Raw genomic sequence first — 12,578 nt, 5'->3', positions numbered from 1 at the left:
GGATGTATGATGTGATGATTTGATATATGTATACCTTCTGAAACAATAACCACAATCAAGTTAACACATCTATCACCTCACATGTTTACCTTTTCTCTGTGTGTGGTAAGAACAACTGAGAGACTCTTAGTAAATTTTGAGCACACAATACAATATTATTAGCTATAGTCACCATGCTGTCCTTTGCACCCTCAGAATATATTCATCTTATGAGTGAAGGTTTGTACTCTTTGACTAATACCTCCCCCGTTACCTGCCTCTTCACCCCAGGCAACCATCATCTACTCTCTGCTTCTGTGAGTTCAACTTTTCACTGCAGCACTATTCACAATAGCTAAGATACAGAAACAATTTAAGTGTGCTGTGTTGGATGAATGATGAGAATGTTATATATATACTTAATAGAATACTATTCAGCCGTAAAAACGAAGGAAATCCTGCCACTTGTAACAATGTGGATGAACCTGCAGAACATTATGCTAAGTGAAATAAGCCAGACACAGAAAGACAAATGCTATAGGATCTCACTTATATGTGAAGCCTTAAAATGAAAATGACCAAGTGATATGGTTTGGCTGTGTCCCCATCCAACGCTCATCATGGATTGTAGTTCCCATAATCTCCACGCATTGTGGGAAGGATCTGGTGGGAGGTAATTGAATTGTGAGGGCGGTTATCCCCATGCTGCTGCTGCTGCTGTGATAATGAGTTCTCATGAGATCTGATGGTTTTATAAGGGGCTTTCCCCCCACTTCACTTTGCACTTCTTTCTCTTGCCACCTTGTGAAGAAGGATGTGTTGTTCCACCATGATTGTAAATTTCCTGAGGCCTCCTCAGCCATGCTGAACTGTGGGTTCACTAAACCTCTTTCCTGTATAAATTACCCAGTCTTGGGTATGTCTTTATTAGCAGTGTGAGAATAGACCAATACACCAGGCAAATTGCCCTACCTCGTACTTGCTTTCTGAAGTTTCCAGAGATTTCCATTTGAAAAGAATGCCTCTTCCAACTTTGCCTCACCTAGTAACCTCCTCATCTACACAACAGTGACTTCTCCTGTGGAGCGACCTTCACTCAGTTACTTCAAGGATTTAAAAAATAAAAATATTTTCTAATAGTTGATGGGGGTGAACTAGAAATATCCATTGTAAATATCTTTTAAATATACTGGAAATTATTGCTGACATCTTAAAGTCATTTGTCACTAAATACTAAAACATCAAACCATTGATTTTTAACTGCTTCATTAAAATATAATTCATATAGTATAAAATGTATCTATTTAGAGCATATAATTCAGTGTATTTTAATATATTTGCAGAGTTTTCCAATAATTATCAAAATCTAATTTTAGATAGTAACATTTATTGGCATCCTTGAATATACGTATTTCTCTGTCTTTATTTCTGTTTTAACACAGTGAATGACAATTATCTCTATGTAGAATTGTAGAGAGGTTTAAAACACCTTTTTGTAAGCAAGTCAACAAACTAAAACGTTTTAATAAATTACGTAAGAAACATGGAAGACGGCCAGGCGCAGTGGCTCACACCTGTAATCCCAGCACTTTGGGAGGATGAGGCGGGCGCATGACAAGGTCAGGAGTTCAAGACAAGCTTGGCCAACATAGTGAAACCCTGTCTCTACTAAAAATACAAAAAATTAGCTGAGCGTGGTGGCACACGCCTGTAGTCCCAGCTACTCAGGAGGCTGAGGCAGGAGAATAGTTTGAACCCGGGAGGCAGAGGTTGCAGTGAGCCGAGACTGTGCCACTGCACTCCAGCCTGGGTGACAGAGTGAGACTCCGTCTCAAAAAAAAAAAAAAAACATGGAAGAGAGAGCACTTTCAGCACATGCTGGAGACTGTCTCTTCCTGGGTAAAAATAATAAAAAAGAAACACATCTATCATAATGTTATAAAAATCCAAACAATGCCCTTGGGTCTGTAGAATTAAATATAATACTCTTCACTGACAACCCAATCCTCTCATCTACTGTCACTAACTTCCCAAAGAAGTGTTGACAGGTTAAAACATACGTTCTAGTAAGTAATTTTTCTATTCATTTATATACATATGTAAACATACACATACATTTACAAAATGTAATCTTCCTTTATGTGTTAATTTGTGACTGGCTTTTTCACATAAAATATATCTTGGAGGTCTGCCTATCTGTACAAATAGATCTTCATTTTTCTTATAGTTGCACTATTGTTCCATAGGATAGTTCACCATAATTTGGCCACTTTTCTACTGAGGAACATTCATGTTGGTTTCAATTATTTGCTATTATCTACAGTACTCAAAGAGACATACCTGTATATTCATCTTTTGACATACTTGCTAGTTTTATTTTCTTTATTTTCCTAGAAATAGAATACTGGAGCAAAGGGTACAAGCATTAATATTTTGATTAAAAATTATGTTTCAAAAAGGATTTGCCAATTTATATTCTCATCAGTGTATGAGAGTTTTTATTTACTCACATGCTTGACTACAAGGTATATTATCAATCGTCAATTTTTGTCAGCTTGATTGAAAAATAATTTCATTTTTTAAATTGGTGTTTCTCCACTTACTAGTGAGATTGTATATGTCTACGTGTATTTATTAGCTATTCATATTTTTTCTGTGAATTACTTGATATCCTTTACCAACTCTCTAATTCATTTACAGATATTCTTTACATATTCTATATATTATTTGTATATGAATAGCAAATATTTTTTCTTAGAGTCTGTGTCTTGCCTTGTACCTTTATGTTGTCTTTTATTGTACAGAAGCTTTAATTTATATTTAGTCAAATTGTTTCATTTTCTTATGGCTTCTGGGTTTTGTGACTTACTTTCAGTTGTCTTTTTAGGGTTTTGTTGTCTTTGTTTTGTTTGAAATGACATACATGAAATCCTACATTATATTGCAATTCAGTTTTTTCTGTTTATACTGCAGTGTGGACATTACTAAGCCTAACTAATCAGATCAAATGTATTTAGTTTAATTTCTGCCTAATAATTTATAATATTGAGTGTATTTGATTTCCTTAGCAATTCCCCCTTTTTCTTTTCTTTTTTTTAAGACAAGTTCTTGCTCTGTCGCCCAAGCTGGAATGCAGTGGCACTATCATGGTTTGCTGCAGCCTCCAACTTCTGGGCTCAATGACTCAGTAAGGCCAGAAATTAAAAGAAAAAGAAGAACTTCTGGGTCAAAGAAATCCTCCTGCCTCAGCCTTCCAAGTATCTGGGACTACAGGCATATGCCACCACACCCTATTTTTTTTAGAGATGGGATCTTGCCATGTTGCCCAGGCTGATCTTGAACTCCTGGCTTCAAGTTACTCACCTCAGCCTCCCAAAGGGCTGCGAATACAGGCATGAGCTACTGCACCCAGCCAACAATTCCCCTTTATATGGACATTCAGGTTAAGTGCCCTTTGCCACTATAAATAGTGTTGTAGCAATCATCTTTCACACTGGATGATTTCATTTCTACAGGATAGAATCTTTGTAGTGGTATAACTCAGCCATAGCTATGTTTACGTACACTTTTAATAGATACTGATTAGTTACTTTCCAAAAAGTTGATGCAATTCACATTCCTATCAACAGGGAACAAGCAGGAGGACTGTTTCCCCTGTAGGCTCAGTAGCAACAAAAGTTGTTGCTTTTTCAAATATATATATATATATATATAGCTAATTTTCTTGGTGAAAAATCTCACAGGAGTGCTAACTAATCAGTTATTTTAACTTTAGTGAGTTTCCTATTTATAACCTTTTCCTATTTTTCTATCAGGTGGTTTAAGGTGAGGAACATTCTTAAAACAGGAAACCTAAAAATAATAAACCATTGACATTTTGTATATCAAAAGGCAGTGCAAATGAAATTGAAAATGTGGAGTCCAAAATATATTACAAAACATGAAAAAAAGAGCTCCCATAAATAAATGAGAAAAAGACAAACCCAATTGTTGAAGTGCATTTGGATTTGGATAGGAAGGAACAGACTTGGGCTTCCCTGCACTCTCTCTATATATATGTATGTATGTATAATGTATATATATGTATGTATATGTATATTTTGTGTGTGTGTGTATATACACACATTGTATATATTCACATTATTGCCCAGGCTTGTCTCAAGCTCCTGGGCTCAAGCAGTACTCTTGCCTTGACCTCCCAAAGTGCTGGGATTACAACCCTGAGCCACCGCACCCAGCATATATACCCAAAGGATTGTAAATCATGCAGCTATGGCCGGGCGCGGTGGCTCAAGCCTGTAATCCCAGCACTTTGGGAGGCCGAGACGGGCGGATCACGAGGTCAGGAGATCGAGACCATCCTGGCTAATACGGTGAAACCCCGTCTCTACTAAAAATACAAAAACTAGCCGGGCGAGGTGGCGGGCGCCTGTAGTCCCAGCTACTTGGGAGGCTGAGGCAGGAGAATGGCGGAAACCCAGGAGGCGGAGCTTGCAGTGAGCTGAGATCTGGCCACTGCACTCCAGTCCGGGCGACAGAGCGAGACTCCGCCTCAAAAAAAAAAAAAAAAAAAAATCATGCAGCTATAAAGACACATGCACACGTATGTTTACTGCAGCACTATTCACAATAGCAAAGACTTGGAACCAACCCAAATGTCCATCAATGATAGACTGGATTAAGAAAATGTGGCCCGTATACACCATGGAATACTATGCAACCATAAAAAAAGGATGAGTTCATGTCCTTTGTAGGGACATGGATGAAGTTAGAAACCATCATTCTGAGCAAACTATCGCAAGGACAGAAAACCAAACACCTCACGTTCTACTCATAAGTGGGAATTGAACAGTGAGAACACTTGGACACAGGAAGGGGAACATCACACACCGGGGCCTGTCGTGGGGTGGGGGCAGGGGGGAGAGAGCATTAGGAGATATACCTAATATAAATGACGAGTTAACGGGTGCAGCACACCAACATGACACATGTATACATATGTAACAAACCTGCATGTTGTGCACATGTATCCAAGAACTTAAAGTATAATAATAAAAAAAATAAGTAAAAACAAAAAATAAAAGAACTTGGCTTCTGGACTGTGGGTGTGAAGAAAGAAAAGCTCTTTGCAGCCAGCACTGTGCCTTTACCCTCTGAGTGAGTCCCGGGCTACACAGGGTAGGCGTTTCCCTGGATATGGGTATGAGAATGATTTCCTTTTATAACATTAATGATGGGACCCATATCTTTACATTTGCTAAGATTTCCGCTACAGAGCCACTGTGCCCATTTTTTGCTCTTGCAGATTCAATTATCGATGACCAAGGCTTCGTGAGTATCTGTCCTGTGATTAATCTTGGCATTGACAAATCTACAGTTTCTCCTGAGCAGGGCAAATAAACTTTTAGCCACAAAACCATTTAGACACTCACTTTACGCTCAATGCTAGAAACTTTTCTGCTTGGTACAAGATAATGGAACAAAGTTACAGCAGAAAAATATGGAACATCTCAAATTATGAATGCCAATTAAGTAGATTAATAAGAAATTGCATTTTAAATACTAAAAAGTATTGTTACAGTTGTCCTTTGGGTTTTATGGGCCGTGGCTCCGTGTCCCTCCCACACCTGTCCGAGTGGCTTCTGCTGCCTCTCTGTGCTCTGGCTGCCTCACCCTGCACTGTGCCGCTGTCTCACTGACATCACAACTCTTCTGCAAATCTATCTTGCTGTCTGTCTGTTTCTTCTTCCCTGGAGCAGCTGAAAGGATCTTCTTGTGAATTTGACTCATTTCATAAGTCATTCTCACACTCTTTACGTTGTATCCAGCCTGGTTTTGGCAGAAAGTTTTTCTCACATACAGGATACGCCAGGGTTGGACTCTGTCTTTATATGTGTATGTGGAGTGGCCCAGAATCCAGCCAAAAGCAAACCCCAAATGGTTACTTTATGACCGGAATCCAATTCATTCCAATCACCTAAAGTTCACCTGGCTCCCCACACACTGTCTCCCGAGCTTTGTTTTCTTCTTCAGACACTGAATCCCGAGGCGTGATCTCGTCCCATTGTACGTCATTTTTAATAGAACTAAATGCAGGTCTTTTAAAAATATACATACAAAGAAAAACTCTTCATTTAATATGTGATACACTTTAGAAGGGGGAAATAGATTATATTCAAGTTATTTGAAATTTGAAAACAAAGCTATTATTTTATGAATTAAGTATAAATTAAGTGCTAACCTGGCCATTTCCACGATACCTGCAGATTCGTCAGATCTCTTGGTCAAGACCTGAGTCTCAGCCTGGAGGACATGATGTTAAGCAAAATAAATCAGGTCCGGAAAGATAAATACCGCATGTTCTCACTCCTATATGGGAGCTAAAAGAAAAATGCTGAGCAGAGAATAGAATTGTGGGTGTAGAGGCTGGGAGGGTAAGGGGGAGGGGCGCTTGGGGAGAGGTTGGTTATTGGATACAGAATTACAGCTAGATGGGAGAAATGGGCTCTGGTGGAGGCTGGGAAGGGTAAGGGGGAGGGGAGCTTGGGGAGAGGTTGGTAATTGGATATAAAATTACAGCTAATTGGGAGAAATGGGCTCTAACACAACTGTAGTTTAGGTAAATATGGTTACTTGTACATGCTTGCATATTTTCAAAAAGCTAAGAGGATTCTGAAGGCTCCCATCACAAATAAATAATAAATGTTGGCCAGGCATGGTGACTCACTCCTGTAATCCCAGCACTTTGGGAGGCCGAGGCAGGCGGGTTACCTGAGGTCAGGAGTTCGAGACCAGCCTAGCCAAAATGGTGAAACCCCATTTCTACTAAAAATACAAAAAAAAAAAAAAAAAAATTAGCCAGGTGTGGTGGCACATGCCTGTAATCCCAGCTACTCAGGAGGCTGAGGCAGGAGAATTCCTTGAGCCCAGGAGCCAGATGTTGCAATGAGCCAAGTTCATGCCACTGCACTCCAGCCTGGCCGACAGAGCGAGACTCTGTCTCAAAAAAAAAAAAAAAAATTGTTTAGAGTGTGCTAATTATCCTGACTTGATTTTTACACACTTTATGCATGTATCAAAATATTACTGTGTGCCATAAATATGTACAATTGTTACACGTCAACTGAAAGTAAAGAGAAAAAAAAGTAAACCAAAACAAGACCTGAGTGTCTCAGAGTCCTCTAATCCCATGACGGATCATATTTAAAGCTGACCAAAATTAGGTCTTTATATTTAATTATGCAAAAAGAGAAAATTCCTTTAATATGTGTCAAAGGGGATAGGGAAAATAATAAGATTATATTGAAATTATTTGAAATTTGAAAACAAAGCAGTAAAGATCCCACTACACAGAAAGTCATGAAAAGGAAAGGAACGGGGTTGATTCAAATGGAAGAAAGCACAACTCACATCACAGGTAGCAATTTCCATTTGAGAACACAAGTTTCACCAGAAAATCATCTTTTTTTTTTTTAATTGTGGTTTTTATCCTAACACTCTCTGAAGTACTCAAGGTCCAAGAAGCTTAAGGGTCATTTGTCAAAATAGTAATTATCCAATTTTTTCCTAAGAATTATGAAAGTTTTTCAAAACCAGAAATAAACCAATGGAAATAAAAAAAATTACCTAGAATTTCCTCAATGGGATGCATGTCCTTATTACCTTTGAGTCTGATGTATATGAATTTAAACCATTTTGTAAAATTGCAAATCCAATCATACTTAATACTTTAGGATTCCAAGCAAAGCTTGAAGCCTACAACATATTACAGGAATTATCTTTACTGACAACTGGTAGAAACATCTCTAAAATAAGCTTTTGAAGTTAGTACATTAAGCCTAATTTAATATAAAGGCAATTTAATCTTACCTTCATATGAAAGAAAAATACACTGTCAGGATGAAGGATTTACTAAAGTTACAATTAGCTGGAGATATATCACCAATAAACACCTAATTCCCTGTTATAATTAAATCAAAGCCTCATTAGGCTAGAGGGCGTGGCAGGGTGTGACCCAGTGGGAGGTGGGAATCTCACCAACAAAAGGCCCTCCTGTGCCCCTTCCCCACAAGACCTGAGCTCCTGGTGGAAGCAGCTGGAGGACAGAGGAGCTTCCAGCAGAAGAGGTGAGTCCATGCCTGTGTGTGTGTTTCCTCCTTAGATGTCTAGAAATGGGGATTATGACCTGGGGAGATGAATGAGAGAAATTTGTAATTAATGAATTCAACAAAGGCTGTCTGAGCGCTGCCTCAGAGTTGAAAGCCAGTCACCCTGGATCCCCAGTCTAGGAGTGGGGCACTCAATTTGGTATTAATTTCCAAGGCTGGAGAGGATGTAATTTTTTTTTTTTTTTTTTTTTTTTTTGGTGAGACAGGGTCTTAACTCTGTTGTCCAGGTTGGAGAGACCTGGCGAGATCTCTGCTCTCTGCTAATTTTTGTATTATCTGTAGAGACGGGGTCTTCCTGTGTTGCCCAGGCTGGTCTCAAACTCCTGGGCTCAAGGGATCTTCCTGCCTCAGCCTTGCAAAGTGCTGGGATTACAGATGTGAGCTACTGCATCCAGCCCCTCTTTCCTTTTTTTTTTTTTTTTGAGATGGTGTCTCACTCTGTTGCCCAGGCCGGAGTGCAATGGCACAATCTCGGCTCACTGCAACCTCTGCCTCCCAGGTTCAAGTGATTCTCCTGCCTCAGCCTCCCAAGTATCTGGGATTATAGGCATCTGCCACCGCGCCTGGCTAATTCTTTTGTATTTTCAGTAGAGATGGGGTTTCACCATGTTGATCAGGCTGGTCTCAAACTTTTGATGGCCTCAGATGATCCACCCACCTCAGCCTCCCAAAGTGCTGGGATTACAGGCACGCCTGGCCTCCCAACCGCTAATTCTTATGTTCATCAATCAGTCTCTTGCTCGGGCTGCCCTAGGAGGAGGTGAAGTGACCCCAGCTCTCTGCTCCTCACATGGGTGCTGCCGTGTCACTGGCTCAGGCTCAGCTGCTGGGTCCCCAGGAGAATGAACCCTTCCTCCACCTCAGCTCAGAGCACAGTGATGACGCGTGACTTCCTTCCCAATAGAACTTCAGATCTCTGAAGGCGGGGGCGGGGCGGGGCCGGGGAATGGATGTGCTTGAGTGTTTGTACTCATGGCCTTGTTCTAGGAGTGACAAAGCTGGAACACAATACCTGTGTGCATGAAAAGGTTGTCACTTGTCACAACTAACAGGCTTTCATCTCATGGAAATTTTCTTCCCTTGCGCACTTTTCCCCTGGCAGTGGACATGGCTGCACTTTTCCAAGAAGCAAGCAGCTGTCCCGTCTGCTCAGACTATCTAGAAAAACCAATATCCCTGGAGTGTGGATGTAGCGTCTGCCTCAAGTGCATCAACTCACTGCAGAAGGAGCTCCATGGGGAGGACCTACTTTGCTGTTGCTGTTCTGCAGTCTCTCAGAAGAACAAAGTCAGGCCCAATCAGCAGCTAGAGAGGCTGGTTTCCCACATCAAGGAACTGGAGCCCAAGCTGAAGAAGATTCTACAGATGAACCCAAGGATGCGCAAGTTCCAAGGTAAGGAATCTGTATACCCTGCCCTCTTCCCACGACCAGACCAGGAAAAATCATTTATGCAATTGGCCCCCCATTCCATATGGGGATTAGCTGCTGTCTGGCATCTAAAATTGAGATGCTTCTTCATCATCAGATTCGCAGCCCTGACAACACACAGAATCACCTGGTGATCTCAAAAACAAAAACAAACAAAAACCCGATGTCTATGTCATGGGTTAGACAAGGGATTCTCTAAACTTAGTGTGCTTAAATTACCTGGAAATCTTGTTAAAAGGCAGATTCTGAACTAGGAGGTCTCAGGATTGTTCCCACTGGCTTATGGACTTTGCTGAGTAGCAAAAACATAGAGCAACTGAATTTGAATTTCTCTTTAGCAAAGGTTCCCAGGACTCTGACATTAAAATGGGCCTGGTAATTCTAATGCACAGTGAATGTTGGCATCCATTGCACCAAACAACCTCACCCCAGGGTTGGGAAGAGTTTGGAATGGAGCACCTATGGTTTCTGTGACTGTGGGGAGAGCTGCAGACGCTGGTCTCCTCATCCACGCACCATGGGCTTCAACAGGGATCCTGGCTACAGAAAACACTATCACTCTCCATAACTCTGGAGAAAAGGGACATTTAAATGAAGAGGTTACGGTCAGCCTGGGCAAAGAATTACGCCTATAAATGGTGGTGGGTCCCTATGATGTCCCCGACACTGGTCGCTTCTGCCGTGACACTCATGATCTCTACTTCTCCACCTACCAATACCTGACTGTCTCTCTGCAGAAACAGGGAGGACACATTCACCCTGGCCAAGTCATGTTTGGAACCATCTTCCTCCTTCCTTGCCTATGTTCATTCATTTCATTCCCTAATTCACCATCAAACAGCAATCAATCCCCTCAAGTCTTACTGTAATCTATAAAATCTATATTGATGATCATATCAGTTTTTTGACTTGAAGGATTATACGTTCTGTAGATTTCTTTTTCTGAATGTTCTGGACAATTAATTTTCTCTAGGCCAGATCACACTGCCTCCTTCCTCTGTCATCACACTGTCCGCTGCAGAGATGTCCCATCTGCTGTCAGAACTGTGCACAATTAATTTGTTTACAAACATGGAAAACAAAGGCCTGGAATCATGCTCTAGATACTATTTAAATTGAAGCAATAAAACGTAGAAACAAATATCATTTAATATTGACCGCTTGCATTGTCTTATTATTTATTTGTTCCTGCATCAAGGTGGTAGAAAGGGGGTCATGGTGTCTGCGTTCAGAGACCCTCCACTCTAAATGAAGAAAAGTCCAATGAAGCAAACACGTGACATAAAGTAAAATAAGAATTGCTACTGCGAATAAGAGTCGGGCATTGCTACAAAGCATACCTGTGAGAATTTCAACCTAGTCAAGGAAGTTGCCTCATGAAGTTTTGATTTTGGGGGAGAATTAAAGAAACTAAAGTCAAGAGATATTTGGGCCTTTGAAGTAGAGGAGAGGCATGGGGTGGGCTTCTGTCCATTTGCTGAGCAACCTTTTTTCCTTTTCACAGTGGATATGACCTTGGATGCCAACATAGCCAACAACTTCCTCCTCATTTCTGACGACCTCAGGAGCGTCCGAAGTGGGCGCATCAGACAGAATTGGCAAGACCTTGCCAAGAGATTTGACTTCTCCGTTTGTGTCCTGGGCTCCTCTCGCTTTACCTGTGGCCGCCACTACTGGGAGGTAGACGTGGGAACAAGCACAGAATGGGACCTGGGAGTCTGCAGAGAATCTGTTCACCGCAAAGGGAGGATCCAGCTGTCCACAGAGCGTGGATTCTGGACTGTGAGTTTGAGGACTGGAGGCCACCTCTCTGCCAGCACGGTGCCGCCGACTTTCCTCTTCATAGATGGCAAGCTACAGCGAGTGGGGATTTTTCTGGATATGGGCATGCAGAACGTTTCCTTTTTTGATGCTGAAGGTGGTTCCCATGTCTATACATTCAGGAGAGTCTCTGTTGAGGAGCCACTGCGCCCATTTTTGGCTCCTTCAATTCCACCTAATGGTGATCAGGGTGTCTTGAGTATCTGTCCTGTGATGAACCCAGGCACTACTGATGCTCCAGTCCATCCTGGGGAGGCCAAACAAACCCCTACTGCAAAAAAACAAAAAACAGGGTAAGAAAATTACTTGGGTGGGTAGACTTGGGAACTTTCTACTTGGTAAAAGCATTATACAAAGTCATAGGAGAAAAATACGGGACATGTCATGATTGTACTTAATCTAATTTGATTAGATTATAAATTGAGTCCTAAGTATTAATTATTGCCACCATCCAACTCATTGAATCTTATGTTCACATCTTGTTTCCTATAGAAATGTCCTGTATTCTGGGATCAATTTCCAAATGCTTTACTTTTTTATTTCTGTAAGTTCAAATTAATGTATTATAGAAGTTATAAGTTAAATAAACATTGGAATATCACCTAATGGATTATGTGATTTTCCTTCCTCAGCCTCCTGAGTAGCTAGGATTACAGGCACTCACCATCAACCCCAGCTAATTTTTTGTATTTTTAGTAGACAGAGGGTTTCACCATGTTGGCCAGGCTGGTCTCGAACTCTTGACCTCATGATTCACCTGCATCAGCCTCCCAAAGTGCTGGGATTGCAGGCGTGAGCCACCGCACCCAGCTGGATTATGTGATTTTCTAAATGATAAGAGTGCAATAGATTTTATTCATAGTAAAAGTGTGAGTGTGTGTGTATACGTGTGTGGTGCATGTGTGTGTATTTGAACAGAGAGCTGGATAAATGCCTATGTCCTATCCAGAACTGAAAAGACAAGTTGTTGCCATCATTGCTCAGTATAGGTAACATTTTCCTGGATGTGCGTTCATCTACATTAACAATGATAATTCCCCCAATTAATTATTGTAATTATTAATTGTAATTGTTACAATTAATAAATATGCAGGCTAACAAAGCATAAAAAGATAACACACATTATTAATACCAGAAATAAAAGAGGGGCCATGTCTACCAAACTGTTGAGCATTAAAAGG

General features: G+C 40.8%; 1 protein-coding gene across 1 annotated transcript; it reads left to right on the top strand.

Moving 5' to 3' along the window:
- Positions 1 to 8,946: 8,946 nt before the first annotated feature.
- On the top strand, positions 8,947 to 11,998 carry LOC117096192 (ret finger protein-like 3). Its single transcript, XM_033233239.1, has 2 exons — positions 8,947 to 9,540; positions 11,081 to 11,998. Exons 1-2 carry the CDS (start codon positions 9,168 to 9,170, stop codon positions 11,692 to 11,694), a joined length of 987 nt encoding a protein of 328 aa, XP_033089130.1. The 5' UTR covers positions 8,947 to 9,167; the 3' UTR covers positions 11,695 to 11,998.
- The last annotated feature ends 580 nt before the right edge of the window (positions 11,999 to 12,578 follow it).

The sequence above is a fragment of the Trachypithecus francoisi genome, unplaced genomic scaffold (assembly GCF_009764315.1).
Source record: "Trachypithecus francoisi isolate TF-2019V2 unplaced genomic scaffold, Tfra_2.0 Lachesis_group14, whole genome shotgun sequence".
Classification (NCBI taxonomy): domain Eukaryota; kingdom Metazoa; phylum Chordata; class Mammalia; order Primates; family Cercopithecidae; genus Trachypithecus; species Trachypithecus francoisi.
The sequence above is the reverse complement of the archived record's forward strand: the minus strand, read 5'-3'. Positions and strand labels throughout refer to the sequence as shown.